The following is a 19,981-nucleotide window of genomic DNA, read 5'->3' as shown; positions in this document are numbered from 1 at the left end:
AGCATCCCTGCATAGGGGGGTCTATCCAGCCCCCCATCTCCAAGCCAAACAAGACTCCATCTCTCCAAATCTGGCTTTTTCCAGGTTCATTCGTCAGATCCAACAACTCATGTTCCTGCTGGGCCACAGTTCCCTCCATCTCTGCCTCCTGGGGTCCAGCCACAACCTCCTCCCTCATCTGATCTGTCAGAGCATACTCCTGAATTAATTCCTGAGTGGGTTCTATATAGATACCCACTGCCTGTCCAAAATTTCTGATCGCAACAGTCATCAAATCCGTCTTCTCATGTAACTGTTCCAATAGAGCACTTGTCTTGCAGAAAGCACGCACCAGAGCCTCCGAGTACATTGTTGTGCAAGGTCAAAGTCTTCCCACGATCTTAATCTTTTGCAGCCGCAAAGCTCCCCAGTACAGATTTAATAACAGTTTCACAAGCTCCCTCTAGGGGAAAAACTTCTATTTGTATCCATCTCTCTCTTTTTTTTCTTTTTAAAGCAGATCTAACAACAAAGTTTCCTTTTTCAGATATTTTGTCAATATTTTGTTCCTTTTAACTGTGAAGGATAACAATGGAATCACTATGTTTCTCTTCTTTTAACTATTGTCTATAGTCAATGAACTCCGAAAATGTCTGTCCTGACACCCCGCTCCCAGAAGACCATCAACAACACAACGGACTGCATACACGAGTGGATTCAACACGGACTATAACAAAAGAACAGTGATTGGATTCCCCCTCAGGGGGCAGGAAACTGCGACTACCTTTTGTCTTCTGAAAATGACTCATGGGGAGGGGGAGAAGGGAACCAGCCAGGTGACAGGACACTCAGGTTACCACCACCACCCCTCCCTCAACCCCTCCTTTCTGTGATGTATGTATGATGTTTCTGGGGGTGGTCTTGATCTACAGGGTGGGAATTTCAAAAGTTTTTATAAGGCCTTGCACACCATTTTTCTGTGTCTTTCCTCTCTCCTGCAAGTGAGGGGAGCACCCTGTTGCAACAGTTCAATAAAGGCCAAGCCTACAGGCTGCTGTTTTGCTCCAAGTTATCCTGGTTGGTGTCTTTGTTTTTGTCCAAGGGAGCCCTCGGATTTTTCCGTTAACATGCTTCAGGATAAGAACAGAAATCGGGCTCCAGCAGCACGGCGGCAGCAGGAGGCCCCATTAGCTAAAGTGGTGCTTCATGTTAAGAACAGTTTCAGGTTAAGAACGGACCTCCAGAACGAATTAAGTACTTAACCCGAGGTACCACTGTACTTATGCATGTGTGTTTGCCTTGTACATTTATGAACATTTATTCGATATATATATGTACATATAAGACCTTAGAATTCCTATAACAACCCTATTCAAATGCCCATGGTGATTCTATTATAACAGATCTCCTTTTTTAAAAACGCACACACATATTATTATTATTACATGCGCAACCAGCAAATGTGGTGACAAAAACAACACCACGTGCTGAGTTTCCAGAGCCCAGGGAAACGTGGGCGGTCCCTTGCTACTGATTTCCTTCCCGTCACCCACCCTTCTCGGCACCCCGCCTCCTCCGAGAGCCTTTCGCTGCTCCCTCCTCCGACCAGCAGGAGAAAGTGCCCGGATCAGTCCTAATACGGGCAACTCGGGAAGGGGGCAGGCGCGTCAGCTGGGCGTGTAGCGCGAGCTTGTGCGCTCTTGGAGGCGGCCGGCTCAGCGACCCCCGGGATCTACGTGGAGCACCTAAGAGGACCTGCCTCAATCAGCAACAGCAGTAAAGTTGGGACACCCCGCTCCCCAAACATGCAGGTGAGCTGCTCTGAGCTGGATCCTCCCTTCGGGAGGCGAAGGGAACGCACGCAGGCGCGCACCTGCCGGGAGACCCCTTTGCGTAATGGGATCGCTTTATCTGGAGAAGGGGAAACGGGGCTGGGGACGGGAGTGGGACATAGCGCGGTCTGGGCAGGCCCGCGAAGGATCCCTGCCCACGGTAGCTGAAACCCGGAAGATCAGCTCGCTTTCTGCTTCCCGTGTGTTGGGTTGCAAAGATGACACGCGGTGGTTCTTCCTGTCGGGGAAGGAAAGGCCTCCGTGTTTCCCTTCCACCCGTCGGCTTTCTTCTTTTCGCGAGCATGCGCTCCAGGCTGCGTTGCATTTGCTGGTTGCAGGAGAAGAAACGGAGGCGATCGGGGGGGGGGGTGTTCTTTCAAACACAGGAGGTGGGGAAGCTGGAATTGTTTCTGAGTTCTTGAAAAAGTCATTCTCCGCAAATGACTTCCTGCACTTAGCACTGAAGAAATGAACTGTCATTTTGTATGGGATAGGGGAGAGTAAAGTTGGCAGGCTGCTACTGTGACTGCTAATTGAGCCTGAGTGATGTGTAGCAGCCTTGCTTTCCAATGGTAGGAGAACTGTGACATCACTTACGCGTTCTTTGTGAATGGTCACTGTTAATACAATGGTCACAGTTAGTACATTTCATTTCCCTCTGTCCTCACTGTTTACAAGACACACCAATCCATGTCTATTTATACAAGCAACTCAGGATATTTCTTCATGTGCCTGATGATGTCGATTTTAGTCCACAAACTGCTTATGCCATAATAGTTTTTTTTTAAAATGGCATCTTGCTCTATGTTCTTTTCTGTTTTTGTTTCAACAGACTAATCCCGCTACCCTCTGGACACTAGTTTAATGTAGTCCTGTGTACGTGTATGAAATCCAAAACTTAACTTGCTTTTTCCAGTATGTATTTGCTTTATTTAAGCAGCTTGGGCCTGTTTTTCTACTGGAAAGTGGAATTGAGATGAATCATAAATTTTTACTCGGAAAAAAGTCCACTGATTTCAGTGATACTTCTTCCCACATAAATATGCATTGGATTGAAGCCTGCATACTTATGTAGAATACGTTTTGTATAGTGTTTGTTGGAATCCTAAAAGAAAAAAAGCCACAGTGACCAGCATGGCTCCAGATGTTGTGGACTATAACTCCCTACCATTGGCCATGCTGGCTAGGACTGGTGAGAGTTGCAGTCCAGAACAACTGCAGGGTTAAGTTTGTTAAGTGCCAAACTTGGGTTTTGATAGTCAAGGTGCTGGGGGGTATGAATGACAGTTGTAAGCAGTGCTTTTGGGGGGAGGTAAAGAATGAGGGGCTGGCACTCATATCTTGATAAAACAATTGTGGATACCAACACAAAATGGCTGCCACGGGCAGCAAAAAAAGGATGTGACAATTCTCCAAACTGGTTGGTAGGTAGGCCTGGCCAATATCTGGTTTTCAACATCGCGATAGATTACCAGCTAAACATTGTGATATACTGATTGTTAAGTTGTGGGTGAACATATCAGACAACACAGCGATTCTTCAAACAGCTCTTGTTTATTCACAGGCCAGAACAGAAATGAACTATAGGGTTCAGCCAGCCTGCTTATATAGAGCTCCACTAGAACACAACAGTAACCACTTTCTGTAACTATCCAATCACTGAACGTCATTTTCAATCCCTTATTTGCATATGTGGACCTGAGTGAAAACTATCTACAGTATCCCCCTGCTGGCCCAGGGTGAGAACTTCAGTACATAACACTGATATATCACAATATCTGAAATAAGAATAATGTCTGAAATAAGGATGGCTGTGTAGGGGCTGTCTTCACGTTGGCTTTCCCATATTGTGATTTTCTCATAGCTCGCGCACGCACACTCCCCCCCATTCAAATTATATTGCCAGGTCTAAAACTATGAAACCAATATCACAATATGGACTTCCAACCAGTTTGGGGTAATATATTGATATATTGCTCAGCCCTACTGGTGGGTACCATCACAAAAAACCCGCACTGGTTGTAAGTTTGGGCTCTGACAATTCTATGTGCTTTAGGATCCTAATGCGGACACAGAGTGGAATGACATCTTACGTAAAAAAGGCATTCTTCCTCCAAAAGAAAAGCTGAAGGAGCAAGAACAAGCTGAAGAGGAAAGGGAGCAGCAGATAATCCAGCAAAAATGTGTTGGTAAGCCCTTCAGTTGATTGAATGTGATGCTTCTGTAATCTATCTTGCCTTGTTGCCAGAATGTATCAACGTATACAGGGCAGACCAAGACCTTATTGTGCATTCATTGCATTTGGAGGTATGGATAGCCTTCGAGAAAGGAGTTTGGTACTTCAACGCCCCTTCAGTGACCTTGAAAAATATTGAGATTAGTCCTTACAGAGCATCATATTGAGCTATGAGGACACTCAAAGAGACATATAGAACTTCCAGGGCTTCTGGGAAATCATGAGGCTTGCTTTGGGGGACTCCCAGGTGAAATCCTTACAACCTGGGTGGGCATTAGGGTTTTAATCCCACAGGGAAGGACAACTGATGAAACAGAGTCTGGATCCAGATTTCTTGTTCAGTGAATAGACTATGAACCTAGCAGAGGTATAAAGTGAATTGTTCTTGCGCTTTTTGTTGCACTTTTGTATCATTGTAAATCAGTTTAAATTATTGTAAATTACAGCTTTTTATTTTTCAGTGCAGTCAGCAGTATATTTTTCTGCAGGACCCCCCAATGCTCACTGTAGGATGCAACTTGTGCATACTGGGATAGAATCTTGAACAGATACTTTAAAATATAGGTGGATAAATTTCTCTTGACAACTCTAATGGGGTGATCTAAAACCGTGGACCTGTGTTGCAACGCTTCCCCTCACATCAGGGGCACAGAACCTCAGGCCTAGGGGGCAAATGTAAACCTTCATATCTCTGTGCCCAGCCTTTCAGAATCTCCTTCAAGCCCTGCCTCCTCAGGCCATGCTCTCTCTTCCCAGGCCACAACCCTCATTGGATCTGATGCACCCCCTCCTCTAGTGCTTTTGTTATGAGTCCTTGAACTGCCTAGATGTATATGGAGGGGGAATGTAGAAACTGCATGGCTGGGATGTATTCTACTGCTCACCTACGTTTGTTGATGATGATTTGATGATTTTATTATTTATACCCCACCCATCTGGCTGGGTTTCCATATTCCTCTGATCCCACTCTTTTTGCCTCTGGCTCCTACACACCAGTGGGATGCAGCCCTCACAATGCTGTTCTCTAAGGAATGCAACCGCCTCATTCTCAGGAAGGTCTGCCCCCCAACTCACTACCTGCTTTACATCATCTTATGCACCTGCAGGTCTTTTTGTGGGAATTAGCGTGATGGCTCCGAAGTGCCTTGGTAAAGAAAATGCTTCTCTTTGGAGAGGTTTCTATGACCTTGTGGGGTGCTCTTTTGATCATTAGAAAATATTTTATTGGACAAGAGTGCATCCCTTGGTTTGGACTAATTGCCTTCCATATTTCACATCATTTAGAAAGTGAACTGATGATAGCTGCTTAAAATAAGAGCTTACTCAGCAGGAGCTGCAGCCTTGTAGCAAATGATAACTCCCAGAATGTAAGTTACGGAAGCAGAGTTGCTGAGATAGTGTGGTGCCTGGAATCCTGGATTTTGTGAGGACCTGGATTTAAGATGGAATTCACTTCTCTTTTGTAACATCTATCAGATTTGTGTCTTGGTTTTATTGATCAGAATGTTTATTTCGGCAAACATGAGGTAGATACTCTTTGCTGTATAATACTTTAATTGTATAATACTTGGTAATTGGTAATTACCAAGATCTCTCGTTTGGAAATTAATTATTTGCATGATGAAAGAGATTCTGTTGTTGTTATTTATTAAATTTATATTGCCCAGGGCAGCAAACACAGTGATAAAGTAATTAAACAACTAAAACATATAAAAACATTTCTAAGACTGTTATCAACCTTGTGTACCCATTCAGAGCTCCAATAATGGTTGGCTTTTATTCTGTGCCATACTGATGACCTTGCATTTCTTACAAACAGTGAAAACATATGAAGACATGACCCTGGAAGAGCTTGAAGAAAATGAAGATGAATTCAGTGAGGAAGATGAACGTGCTATGGAAATGTACAGGTTAGAGCACTCTGTCCAAGACCCACAAACGTGCTTGCCAGTTAAGCACTGGTGTGTAATTTTTTTGTTCCAGTGAGAGCAGGTAGTTAGGGAGAACCCCAAGCCTGGAGCCGTAGGAGGACTCTCCCTGATGCCATGTTGACTTGAGAAGAATAGGAGAAAGGCAAGGGCTCTCCTTGACACTGCATTGAACTTCTAAGACACTTGAAAAGCCATGTGACATTTTGCTGTTTTCTTAGGATCCATGGCTTAGCAAAATGGGAGGGAGGCTCCATCTCTCTCCCTGCAATGGCTCATCCTCCTCCCCAGTTGGAGAAGATGGGCAAAAACAGGTTGAGCTGGCCAGGAAGGCCAGCTAGGATTTATTGACCCCTGCAATAGATAAGAGAATTAATGAAATCTTCAAGACCCACCCCCTGATTTTCCTCCAGTTTTAGCCAAATCACGCTGCCTCTTGGTAGCCCTCTAAAAAACAGTAGCTGAAAGGGCTATCACAAAAAATAAGAGGACGCAAATTCTTCCTGGAGGATCAAAGGTTAAAAGTTTAGACAGCATATTCGCAGTGGCAGTAGGATTCATTTAATAACTTCTCATCTCTCTGTATTTAGGGTTATCTTAGAACTCAGGTTATTAGTGTTTACTGTGTTAAATGCAGCTTCTAAAATGAATTATTTAAAACATCTGACCTTGCAAATTACAGTTCAGTTCTAAAGATCGTTACGTACACCTCTAGCAATCAACATCTGCAAAACGAATATTGTGCTTAGAAATGATAAGTGCCCAGTTTTTAGCAACCGCTCAGTACTGCAGGTTTGTCAATACTGTTGTGGTTTATCTTCTCTCACCTTTTTCAATCTGTGAATCAATAGAACAGTGTGATATTGACATTCACCTATGATCCCACTAATTCCACTAATCCTTCCTGTATTCACCAGGAGCTTGGAAACTGGATTTCATAATTTGCAACTGAGATGTGATCCTTTATGGGGGGGGGGGGGGAAGGATTGGCACTGCAGTCCTATGCTTCATTGGATGCAAGTATCATTCAGTGGGGTTTGCTTTACAAGTCAGTGTTATTAAGACAGCAGCCAGGCAGGTGAATTCCTAAATCTTTTGGCTGCACCAGCATAGATTCGAGCCTGGGCAAAGGTTGCAATGCTATGTATACTTAACTTTGGAGTCTGTTCCATTGAACAAGAGGTATTAACACTGCTCAAGGACACATGTCAACCAGAATATAAAAGAACACAACAAAACCTCAAACATTAAAATCAGGGGTGTCTTTAGAAGTTTATGGAAGGCCATATAATTGTTTAACTCTTTGACATCTGATGGGAGGGCTTTCCACAGGGCAGGTGCCACTACTGAGAAGGCCCTCTGCTCGTTCCCTGTAACCTCACTTCTCTCAATGAGGGAACAGCCAGAAGGCCCTTGGAGCGCGATATCAGTGTCTGGGCTGAATGATGGGGATGGAGATGCTCCTTCAGGTATATAGGGCCAAAGCCATTTAGGGCTTTAAATGTCAGCACCGACACTTTGAATTGTGCTTGGAAACATACTGGGAGCCAGTGTAGGTCTTTTAGGACTGGGGAGAGTCTTGAGGGCCAGATACAGGTGCCTGGAGGGCTACATGTAGCCCAAGAGTATGAAGTTCCCCGCTCCTAGAGTAGACAGTGCTGAGTTAATATGGTACAGCGCCACTTCCTGTGCTCTTACATTTACAGCAATGGCTTTCCAAACAGCTGTGGTCTCTGGGTTGCTGGGGATCAGAATTGGTGACAGCGTGGATGTAGTTACAGTGTAATCCTAGGTTAGTGTGTGAAAGAGAGACAGCTGCATGGGAACTGGGAGATTTTTGTTGCATCTCCAGCACAAAACTGCCGGTTGGGTTTTCCACCTCAACCCTTTTGAAGGTTCATTTTTCACCAATTGCAACTGTCCTTGTAACTTACATTTTGGCTCATTTCAAAACCAGCCATCAAGCCCTTTTTTGTCTCAACGTCTCGCCTCCTTCCATTTTGATGGGGGTGGCGGTGGGGAACCTCACACAGCATAGTGGTTGTGGTGAGACATGAGTTGTGAAACTAGGACCTGATCCTGCTTCTGTCTTCCCTAATGCAGGAGCTGTGCAGGAAGCCTTCAGCATTCCTTTATCTTGTGTGGGATAGGGGAGGATAAAAGTAAACCATAGTTTACTAAGATAACAAATGTGAAGGGCCTTAAATACTCAATGTTTTATCTCTGGTCTCAAATCCATCTGTATGTTTCCTTTTCTAATTCTTTTCCCATGGTGTAGGCAGCAAAGGCTAGCTGAATTGAAAGCCTTGCAAGCAAAGAATAAATTTGGACACGTTTTAGAGATCTCGGGACAGGATTACATCCAAGAAATTACCAAAGCTGGCAAGGATATATGGGTGATACTACACCTGTACAAGCAAGGGTAAGCAAGCATTTCAAGATGACTGCTGTTTGCACACAGTTTTTTTCTGTAGCAGGTTTGGTCTTGTGAAACTGTCCCCAAACTGGTGATCTTGCATTTTGTGTTTGAGCTAACTAAACATGCTTCGGCAGATGAGCCTTCCTTGCGCTTTCAGAACCCTGACGTTGGTATCTGTTGTGCAAATGAAAGGAATTTTTAAAACACAAAGTCACCCAACTACAGCTCAGTGACATCATCAGGAATTGGTTTGCTTCTTGTTCTAGCTATTTAACCAGGAAGAAGGGTAGTTGTGTACAGGCAACAACCATTTTGCAAGTGTTCAAAACACGTGCCCATTGCTGCAAACCAAGAAGTGGCCGGAAAAGGGAGCATTGCAGGGCAGGGCCATAATGAACTTAAATATTTTCCGCTATCACGTGTGATGACCCGGAACGCAACCACCAAGCAAATTGGGGGTGCCTGTATTGGAATGGGAAAACATTTTAAAGGTTGTGGGAAATCTCTCTTCTTTGCAATGGTAGGCATAGATCTGAGAACCAGTGTGGTGTAGTGATTGGAGAACCAAGGAGACCTGACTTGAAATCCCCACTCAGCCAAGAAGATCACTAGGTGACCTTGGGTCAGTAGCTCTCTCTCTTAACATAACCTACCACTCTGGGTTGTGGTGGTGATAAACTCGGAGAGTGAAAAGCGTGTGTACAAACCTGACTTCCTTGGAGAAACAATGACATAAAAATACAATAATAATGTATGTGTCACAGCAGCCTCCGTTTTAAAAGATGCATTCGCCCCTTTGTGTGAGAGAACACATTTGAAAGGTTAAATATGTTCCTATCAGGTTACCTATTCTAGAAATGGGCATTTTGTTTTGTTTTTTGTAGAGCATATCTTTTGCAGAGACACGTGGAAAACATGGAATTTTATTATTTTATTATCTTGTAATTTCATTCTCCCTATTCTTATGGCTGTTTTTATTAATAAGAAAACAAAGAAAAGGGAAAAATGGCTCTTTAATAGATTTCTTCCCCTTTTCCTTTTTAAAAAATAAAGCATTCCTCTTTGTGCCTTGATAAATCAACACTTAAACGGACTTGCAAGGAAGTTCCCTGATGTCAAGTTTGTCAAAGCCATTTCGACAACCTGCATACCCAACTATCCAGATAGAAACCTCCCCACAATCTTCGTCTACCTTGAAGGGGACATCAAGGCCCAATTTATTGGACCCCTGGTGTTTGGAGGCATGAACCTGACAAGTGATGGTAAGTAGCTGCCACTTAGACCTTGACAAATGGCCCAAATGGACACAACCCATGTAACTGTCTCCCTGTGCCCTGTTTGCATTGATTGGCGGCTGATTCCTTTTATGTGTTTAAAACATGAATAGGTTGCTTTTTGGTACTAAACTGATAGTCAAAGCACTTTGCAAAGTACGTAGAAACTCTTAAAAATGCAAAGGCAGCAAAGACGACTCATAAGATAAAGAGTCATCCTATGTACCGAGCTATAATTGTAACCTGCCCAGGGGCCTTATGGTACAAGTGGGTAAGAAATCCTATAAAGAAATACAATAAAAACATACCTGATTGAAACACCGCTGAACATTGTCCACTTAATTTGGTTCTATCTCCACCTCACATCCAAGCTCTGCAAGCCACAGTCTCTGTGGATTTTTGTCCCTGTCTCTGTGGAACAAGTCAACTTGCGTAACAGAATCACATTAATTTCCTCCCCACCCCCCTTCCTTTTTGTTCTTTCTGCCTAACATAATTGAGGCTGGCTGGTTAGATTGCCATCACAGTTAACAGTGAGACATCTGATTAACTTGAAGTATTGACTTTCTTCCAACTTCTGGGGTGTAAGCCAATTTGAGCCCATGTAATAAAGACCTGCTGCTAGGTGGGAAGTGTTTCTGGGTTGGGGCAGTAAAGAAAGAAGCAGGAAGTAATGGGGAGCAGTGTGTACGCATTCTTGCTTTTTGTTTCTCAAATCTCCCTTTAAAACAGCAGATGAAACATTAACAGCTGCTTCTGCCTCTCCTGACAACAGTTATAAAGATGACCTTGCTTTTGTCTGTCTGAGAACATGCTGGAGTTTTGAGGCAATTAACCGTATTTCCATTTTCTTCAAAGAGCTTGTGTGGAACTTAGCATTGTAGTAAAAGCAAATTTGAAAACAGCAGATGGGAAGCGCACGTCCCGAAGAGCAGGAACACAGAGATGCTTTTCTTTGTTCCAGCTTGTAAGTCACTGCCGTGTGTCATTCTTCTCTCTTGCGTTTTAGAATTGGAGTGGAAGATTTCTGAGTCGGGCGCCATCAAGACAGACCTGGAGGAGAACCCAAGGAAGCAGATCCAGGACCAGCTGATGACTTCCATCAGGTGCTCTGTCCCAGCAAGGAGGGAGGAAAGTGACCCAGAAGATGACTAAGGCCTCGTGTGAAGCTCAGCTCTATGCCTGATTACTCTGAAGTTAGTCTGACTGCATTCAGTGGGACTTGACTTCCATGTAAAGAGTGTGTGTGATTGCAGCCCCATAAATACCACTGATGGGTTTTTGCTTTTGCTTTTAGATTTTACTAAAGAAGTCGTGGTTATGTGGAGGCTTGCAGAGCAGTAAATTGGAGGAAATTGGAAAGGCTTCCTGATGAATCAGGCGCTTGTTGTGGACATTCCCTACAGTGGACATAACTACCAACAGCACATTCACCCTCTGGGTGTTTTGCTTGTTCTCTTTCCTCTGTTGGGTGACAACTCTCTCCTCTGTACCAGAGTCATTTTAAGCACAGAGAGTGCTTGGTCATTTCTATGCTTTTGACAAAGGCCAACAACTTCATTATGGTTGGGAAAAGGCTATAATGCAATTCTTGATTCTCAAATAAAAATACATGATTAATTTTTAAAGGGTTGTGTGGAACATTGTGTATATTTTATTGGGCAGATCCAACTGTAGAAGGCTAATATTGCTTCCAAGGTCTCAGAATTAAAGTGAGAATACAGTATTTATATATTTACTTAAAATCTTGAAAACTCTGAATTTTTTTTTACTGTCTCGTGGAGATGCAGTGTGTTTTATTCTATTCTTGAAATGTAACAGAAGGATATTTTTAAACAGTTAAATTTGTCCTACACCACATGTTCTCGATTTTGGTAAAACTAGTGCAATTGCATACAGCGGTACCTCAGGTTAAGTACTTAATCCATTCTGGAGGTCCGTTCTTAACCTGAAACTGTTCTTAACCTGAAGCACCACTTTAGCTAATGGGGCCTCCTGCTGCTGCCACGCCACCAGAGCACGATTTCTGTTCTCATCCTGAAGCAAAGTTCTTAACCTGAAGCACTATTTCTGGGTTAGCGGAGTCTGTAACCTGAAGTTTATGTAACCCGAGGTACCACTATATATGTTTTCTCAGAGGCAAGTCCCCCCTCCATGCTCAGTAGAACTTACTCCCAAGTAAACATGTACAGTATATACTGCAGCTTTAGTGGCTGAGCATCTTTCTCCTGCCCCCTTGCCCCCCATGAAGAAGTGCTATTTAGTCTTGTATTGAAAGTAGGTAAATTATGAGCGCTACAAATATTTTTTGTTGCCCATAAAAGCTGTAAAAAAAAATGCAGTAGAATGCAGTCAATCTTCAGGCTTCTGGATATTTTATTGAGTAAATATAATTGCCAATCCAAATATGCAGAAAGACCATTTGGACTGTGCCATTTTAGACTGGAAGTGAGGAATCAGCATAGAATCATACAGTTTTAGAGATTGCAGAGGACTCTGGAGATCATCTGGTCCAACTTGATTCATATTGCAAAATTGCTTCACATATAAAACAAGAAACTGCTCATAGAAAGATAAAACACCCTCTTTCCTGACATGCTAGCTTTCCATGTGAGGAAAGGTTTTCTCATGTGAGGGAGTATTCACTTATAGCCTGACATACTATAATACTATACTATACTATACTATACTATACTATACTATACTATACTACTACTCTACTCTAATAAAGAGCTCTGCAAAAAGTTATGTCAAATTATTTGAGCCTTCCTCAACTCTATAAGAGTGACTTTTCACATAACATTTTGAAACTGGATATATACACACTGCCATAGGTACATACTGAAATAGCTAGTTTTTATCTGCAACTATGTATAGAAGGATTGAGCCCTCATGTCATAGAACCATTTGGTTGGAGGAAGTCTTGTAGACCCTGCAGGAAACTTTGAGCATCCTTATCAGATGGTTCTGTGCTTGAAGAGGCCCAGGAAGGTAGTTGGTTCCATTGTTCAACTGTTCTCCCTATCAAGAAATTCTTATGCTCAACCAGATTTTTTTCTTTCTGTAATTTAAGCCCATTGGATCCTGACCTCTGACTGTTGGAGGGGGTGTTGGGGGCGCATTACAGTGACCATTTAAATTCATGTGCACTTTTCAACAAGTGGTACCATTTCTACTGTATTCTATGCGATTGTGTATAACTTAAATTTGGGCCTTCGCATAATTATTTTGCATGTGCAAGTATTTTACATCACTGGAGAAGGCATTTTTAAAATTGATTTCCTGTCTCAGATGAACTTAATATTTCTTAACAGTACTGTATTAAACACTGCCCAATAACAGTGTTCTCCGGGTGGCTTATAATAAAAACATAATCATAATCATCATAATCATCATAATAATCATCAATCATAAGGATATAACATGACTGTGTAGAACAAAGATGAAATATTTGGTTTAAGAAGCTTAGGAGAGGTTGCATTCTGAAAGGAGCCTATGTGAGAAGCCATAGAAATGGGCAGTTAGAGAAGACTGCAATATATCTCTTCTCCCTGCTTCTTCACTCCTACACCTGTGCAAGAACAATTTCCTGTTTTGTGTGCCATTTCTCTCAAGCTAATCAAAGGCTTTTAGTAAAAATGAGATATCTGCAGGACATGGCTAATGAGAGATCATTTTAACGTCACGGCACAGTGGAAGCTTCAGAAGGGCACAGAGGAAAAACTTGCTTGTTGGGTTTGTGTGTGTGTTTTAATGAGTCCTTGCAAATCAATATGGTTTACATTTGTTACCAGGGGAAATGTCTTATAGCAAAAGTGGGGAACCTTTTGCATTCCCTTCTGGGAAACCTCCTAGGGGCCACATGGTGGTGGCAGACTGGGCTAGAACTGAGCAGAGCAACTAATGTAAATTTTAGCTTTGTGCTGTAGAGTAGTTTCTATACATAACACCAATCCAGACAAGCAGGAGGTATCATCAGAGTTTGAGGACACATTCCAGCCGGGCAAAAAGACTCAAGAGGATGGGTGCAAAGTACAGCCTGTAATAGCTGTGTCCTGGGGAGTGTCTGGAGGGCCAGTAGAGAAGCCTAGAGGGCCGCATTTTGCCCCCAGGCTTGAGGCTCCCCATCACTATCCTGTAATGTGAATCTACCACAAGCTTACCTTTACAGTGATGCAGTGCAATATGGGTGCCGGTGAGAGCCGTATTTTATGGGACGTTCTGAGGGAAATACTTCACACAATGCCTAGTTAATTTTTGTAATTCACTGTCACAAAATTGCAGTGATGGCAGGGATTAAGGCAAATCCATGAAGAAGAGTCCCCTCAATGGCTTGGTTATGATTAGCAAAATGTTCAGAGCCTCAGTATAGCTCCTGAATACCAGATTGGGGGCACAGCAGGGTTACTCCTTTCATGTCCTTTTTTTGATGTTCGGGAAGCCGCTGACTAGCCTTTGCATGAAGCAGGGTGCTGACTAGATGGACCTTTATGTCTGAAGTAGAAGGGCTGTTTTTAATGCTGGGTGCCTGAGATAATTGGGTCACGAAACCCACATTAAGGTTTTTTGAGAGTCCTGATATTAATGAAGACAGGTGAATAATAGGCTTATACCATCTTCCACTGAAAAGGATGGAATCAGTGCTATTTTTCTGGAAAAAAGAGATGCTGGAGCTCACCATGAACTTCTCCCTTGTTCTCTTAGAATGGCAATGGCACCTACCTGAGAGGTGTCGGAGCTGAGCTCAAAAAAAAGCCCTGGATGGAACTTAACTTTGATTCAAAGTTACATTGCCTGAGTCAATGGGTTCAAAATGAAAAGAGGGGATTTTGATTGAACACCTTTGTCAGCCTGAGCTGTTTAACAGTGGAACAGTCTGCCTCAGAAGTTGGTGAACTCTCCTTCATTGGAGGCGTTTAACCAGAGGTTGGTTAGCTATCTGCCAGGGCTGCCAGTGTAGTTTATTTCCTGCAGTGGGTTGAACTGTGTGACCTTTACGGTCCTGACCAACTCCCATGGCTCCATCTGCAACTAAAGCAGTATTATACCACTTTAAACAGTCATGGCTCCCTGCAAAGCATTGTGGGAACTGCTGAGAGTTGTTAGGAGGGCTCCATTTCCCTCACAGAGCTACAATTCCCAGAGTTCCCTGGGAACTAAAACCACTCCTGACAACTCTCAGCACCCTTAACAAACCACAGATTCCAGAATACTTTGTGGGATGAATCCTGATACTGCCTTAAATGTACAGTACATTTTTTTTTTTTGGGGGGGCTATGATTCTACTTAAAAGGCTCACTGCTTATGAACATCATGTAAACAAGGGGGTGAAGACATCATCCTGCCGCCAAAAATCAAGATGAAAAACAAATCAGTAAATATTTCAGGACAAATGGTGAGTTAACTGTAATTGACAACACCGATAATCTCTTTTTTATATTAATTTAAAAACTCCTTGGAGATCTAGGCAGGTTAAAACAATGAAGCCATTTTGAAATCCCTCACAGTATGTTTAGGTGCAAATACCACCGGACAAAGGAAAGCATCTTGCAATATGATATTGTGGTGGTAAAAAGCAGCATATGCTATGAGCATATGCTACTTTTAACTGCTGATTAATGCAGGGAATTCACTGCAACAAGATGACCACATAAAAAAAGAATGAATACTGTATATTCATGGAAGAGGATTCTGTCAGTTTCTATTTTCCTTCATTTGTTCAGGCAGGGCAATTTTGTAAAGGTGGAACCACAAATTACCTCAGCAAATGGCATGTTTCAAAACCTGAGTTCACAGGCTTCCCAAATGCAAAGCCAGAGGAGGAAGAGGACATTTTTAAGCCTGAGGTGGAATAGAAAATGGCATTCCTTTCTTCAACTCAAGGCTTAATACCTCAGGCTGTAAAATGTATTAGGCCAGCCCTGGGGCAAGTGTTTGGGGCCCACATAAGGGAAGGCTAAATTGTTTTTTTTGTTTGTTTTTTTAATATAAATGTTATTAGTATTTTCCACACAGCAACAACACGAAGGCTAAAGTTTTAATTCCAGTACCCAAAATGAATTGTGAGAGCTTTCTAGAATTTCAGTTTGTTAACATGTGTCTTCAATCTATGTGAACATAGCTACTTAATTAGAGTTGCTTTGTAGATACCATTTTTGTAAACTTATTTGAGATTTTATCCAGTCGAGGTACTGTATATAAATTTTATGAAATAATGAATAGCTTTAAAACAAAACAAAACACCACCACAACAATGCCTCTTGCAGTGTAAGTATGCCATCTTCTGGTTGGTTTGTTTTTAAAATATATGTAGTCCTTATACACCTGTGTTCCCCCTTAGAGATTTTTTTTATATCAAGTGATATATACATTTTATAAATCAGTCAGTTGAAGAATGCGGGTTGAAGTATTATTATTACTGTTATTATTTAAATCTGTATACTGCCCTTCATCCGACGTTCACAGCATAAAAATACAAAAACACAAAATACATAATAAAAACAAGAACAAGAACAAACCAAACCAATAACACCCCCCCACTTCTACAAACACATTTAAAAGGACATGTGCCTATATTTGTTATAAAAGCATAATTTAAATGCTAATTGCGTCAGGTTTATTATTTGCTGCATGTAAGTTCAAAAAATCACAAGGATAAAAAGCAGTCATTGACAGTGCAGGCTCAAGACATTTTGCTGTATGAAGCAGAGCTCAAATGGTTGCCCATCACTGACAGCACTGTTCTTGTTCTAGTTTCTGATTCTAGAAACTAGATTCTAGTTTCTGGCTTCATCTAGCCTCCCCTCATGGTACTGCCTAAAAATTGTAGTTACACCTTGTTGTGTGGCTGGGGAAGGATATGGATTTTAAAACAGATAAACTGGATTCCTCTTTCTTTGTTTAAGTTTTATTATTATTATTAAAAAAATTAAATCTCAGCAGCCAGGTGCCCAAGAAATTAATCTTAACTTTTGGGGGTGTATCTGGAGCTCCCAAGTTGCTAACCATTTATTTATTTTAAAACATTTATATACCACTTTATAACTTTGTATTAAAGAGCAGTATACAAAATAGAAACATACAGCCCTCCCCAATAAACCAATATAAAACAATAAAACAGCAATATATAAATCATGTTATCTATTTCCTTATTAATGAGCAAGTGCGAAGTTACTTGCTGGTCTCATTTAAATGCTGTTTACATTTTAACAACTTAATTTACCCTCAAAACCAGTTTCCGTTTCATAATGGGAAAATGCCCAGGCAGCTTTTCCTTAAAATTGTGTGTATTTGTGAAAAGACACATTAAATTTTTCTCCTATCTTGCATGAGCATTGCTATGAACATTGTACGTATGTGGCTCAGTGTCTCATTCAACACACAAACACAGCAGAGTTTAGTTATACCCAGAAGATGTCACTGTTGTCCACAGAGCCCACTGTTATTACTGGATGTTTACATCTGTGCAATATGAGTTATCTTAAGCTGTGTGTCTGGCTTTCCAGTTGTTGCTTCTTCAGTGAAGAAGATGGTGGAGTGGGAACAATTTTGTCTCCTTCATGGTGTACAGTTGTAGTTGTTGGGGCTTTAGAGAACACTGATAATTGTCATGACATTGACCCTTGCAGTGTCAGCAAACTAGATATGTTCGTGGATTTCCAAGGTAGACAGCTTGCGTCTCAGTATTTGAATGGCAAATCAATGGGGGGAATATTGCTGCAACATTTCAGACAGTTGCAGCAGCAAGGTACTTTTAAATTATCAGGGCTTCAGCATCATAGGCATAATATAGTAGCTAAGCAACAGCTAAGAGCCAAAAGGATCCCAGTTCAAGTGTTACCCTTCCTAGGCCCTGAAGCTGTTACTAGCTTTGGTGGAGCGAGGAGACGCAGTCATAGAAGCTGTACTACCAGCACCCAGCTAATAGCAGCTTCAGGATTTACCGGTACATCTGGGAAGGGCAGTGGAGGACAGGCTTAAGCACTTGTTCCAGAACACCCAGCTCAGCCCCAGTGGACTCCTAATTAGCAAAACAAAAGCCATAGCCGATCCTAATCACAAATCTCACACATCACATCTAGCTTGGCTTGGAATATAGGTCAGAAAGCAGGATCTGAGTGGCACTGGAAATCAAAGGTCATGCTATATAACAGGATAATGTTTAGGGTCCATGTATCCTTCAAACCTAAGCCCTTTAACTGTCAAAGTTTTTTGGTCCCCGAGAACTTACTGGGGGATTACAGATCATAAATAATTATGAGTTGATCTCAAATGTTTCAGTTTCAAGGGTTAGTTGAGGGAAGTCATGATAGTGGAACTGGCTTGAATAGCATAGATGGTTTTCATATATGACATTTTATAAGTGCTCTTAAGGTGCCTTTCTTGTGCAATTTGTGCTGTTTTTAGAATGCTTGAAAATGTTTCATTATTTTATTTATCATTTCATTTAATGAAATGTATATGTCACGTGATTGTAGAAAAACATCAAAGTGGCTTACAAAAAAGATAAAACTATCTTATTATCACTTTAAAATGGCAGCTGTAATTTAAAAGATACAGAATGATGTTTAGTATAGATATGTTTGCCACCATGGGCCCCTTTCGGAGGAAGGGTGGGACACCAAAATTTAATAAATAATAAACCATAATAATAATAATTTGTGCACTGTGTGCTTTTGTTGATGTGGGGCAGGGTCCAAATGATATATATTCTTATCAAGTGCATTGGCTGCATTTAAATTATAGATCCTGGGAATTAAATGGCCCATCTTTGGTGAAAAGGCACTCTGAGATACACATGCTGTTCACCAGGGGAATTGCTCATTTAGGTCTTGACAATGTGGACTTACTATATTGTGCTCCTTACAGTGTATTGCAGAGCTTCCCTTTATATTTTCTTAGTCAGCATTTGCACTGATGGATAAACTTAAAAACAAAAATTTCTGGCAATTCTATTTTGATTCTACGGCAAATGTGGTTAAGTGTCTTAAGTGTTGGACTTAAAAGTGTGGAAATGTGGATACAGATTCTCATTTGGACAGTAACAAGGTTGACTTTGATAAGTAATTCTCTGTCAGCCAACTTACTTTGCAAGGTTCGTAAAGTTGTTGTGAAGACAACGGGAGGGGCAGCCATTTATGCCACTTTCGATTCCTTGGTGGAAGGACAGGTTGTTTTTTTAAGTATAAATAAATACGTTTCAACCATTTTCATAAGAGTCGGACATGACTAAACGACTAAACAACATGTATGATACATGCATAGGCTAATCAGGCACAAGAGACAGGGTGTCTAAGCTGCTCCAAGCCTGTCTTTCTCAGCTATGCCTGCGATGGCTGCTTCCAAGTCCTCTGAGAAGAATTAGAAACCATCTTTAAAAGGCTGGTGGGAGCTTAAGAACCCCTGGAGTATAGCAGTTTAAGGAACATAGGCTTGCAGGAATGTGGTGAAATGTAACCTACATGAGAGGTGGCCCTTGTCGCGTTCCCTGCTTAGATGCAAGGTGTACAGCACCATAACCTACTTGCATAAAAGACATCTTCAGTGTGACGTTTCGAGATAAGGATGCTGATAGCTTACTGGTATATGAAGTGTAGGTTGTGTGCAAGCACTAACCTCAATAGCAAACATTAAGTACTAGTGATAAAAAGGATGCCCAAGCTTTAATAGCTCCAGGATCAAAATTATATAGCAACCCCCACACTGTATGTTTCATTACTAAAATGCCATTGAAATCTTCAGTATGTGACACGGTAGCCTAGCCTTCAAATAATTCTGCACTTCCTTTTTCAATGATCTTACTCATACTCTTTGAACTTCAAGGTAGAAAAATCAAAGGCAGCGACAATGTCTCCCTGGAGTTCCTGACCTACTTTGTAGAAATCTGTTCTTGTCTTCAGCAGAAATGTGGAAACTATGTCAGAAGGATTTACTCAATATGTTGTTAAGAATTTATTTCTCCTTTGAACATCGTGCATTCCAAGAGAAGTAATTTAACAGACATTCACACACACACTGAACAAAAAGTGAAGAGGAAGAAGAAGAAACTTTGCTTGAAGAATAGTACCTGTATGAAATGAAGAAGCTGTCAAATGCTCTGTGAACTCTGGAATGAAGGCAGCTGAACAGAACAGTTCACAAAATGAATCTTGTCAGTTATGCTAACGGATAAATGTTGCAATTTGCTTACCTAACCTCTAAAGGAATGGTTCCCAAACTTCTTGCCTCACAGACCGCTCTAAAATTGATGAGGATCTGGGTGGACCACAAGGATGCTTCTACCTGTAATCTGTGATGCTAGGTGCTGTATATGA

At 41.7% G+C, this 19,981-nt stretch overlaps 2 protein-coding genes across 4 annotated transcripts in view; both read left to right on the top strand.

The window, feature by feature from the left end:
* Positions 1-1,586: 1,586 nt before the first annotated feature.
* Positions 1,587-11,296, top strand: PDCL3 (phosducin like 3). Of its 2 annotated transcripts, XM_081196965.1 has the most exons (7): positions 1,587-1,790; positions 3,868-4,000; positions 5,867-5,957; positions 8,254-8,397; positions 9,448-9,656; positions 10,678-10,864; positions 10,966-11,296. In XM_081196965.1, the coding sequence occupies exons 1-6, from the start codon at positions 1,785-1,787 to the stop codon at positions 10,821-10,823; spliced, it is 729 nt and encodes a 242-aa protein (XP_081053091.1). In that variant the 5' UTR covers positions 1,587-1,784; the 3' UTR covers positions 10,824-10,864; positions 10,966-11,296. The 2 variants fall into 2 exon arrangements, with proteins under 2 accessions (XP_081053091.1, XP_081053090.1); XM_081196964.1 differs by having other exon boundaries at positions 10,678-11,296.
* A 3,489-nt stretch (positions 11,297-14,785) lies between these two features.
* The window catches only part of NPAS2 (neuronal PAS domain protein 2), a 106,093-nt gene continuing 100,897 nt past the window's right edge, over positions 14,786-19,981 (top strand). For both annotated transcript variants that reach the window (XM_081198331.1, XM_081198330.1), the window contains exon 1: positions 14,786-15,063. The gene's annotated coding sequence lies outside the window, so the exon portion shown is untranslated. The remainder of the gene's footprint in view (positions 15,064-19,981) is intronic.

The sequence above is a fragment of the Podarcis bocagei genome, assembly GCF_964188305.1.
Source record: "Podarcis bocagei genome assembly, chromosome: 6".
Classification (NCBI taxonomy): Eukaryota; Metazoa; Chordata; class Lepidosauria; order Squamata; family Lacertidae; genus Podarcis; species Podarcis bocagei.
Note: the sequence above shows the minus strand (reverse complement) of the source record. Positions and strands in the feature narration are given on the sequence as shown.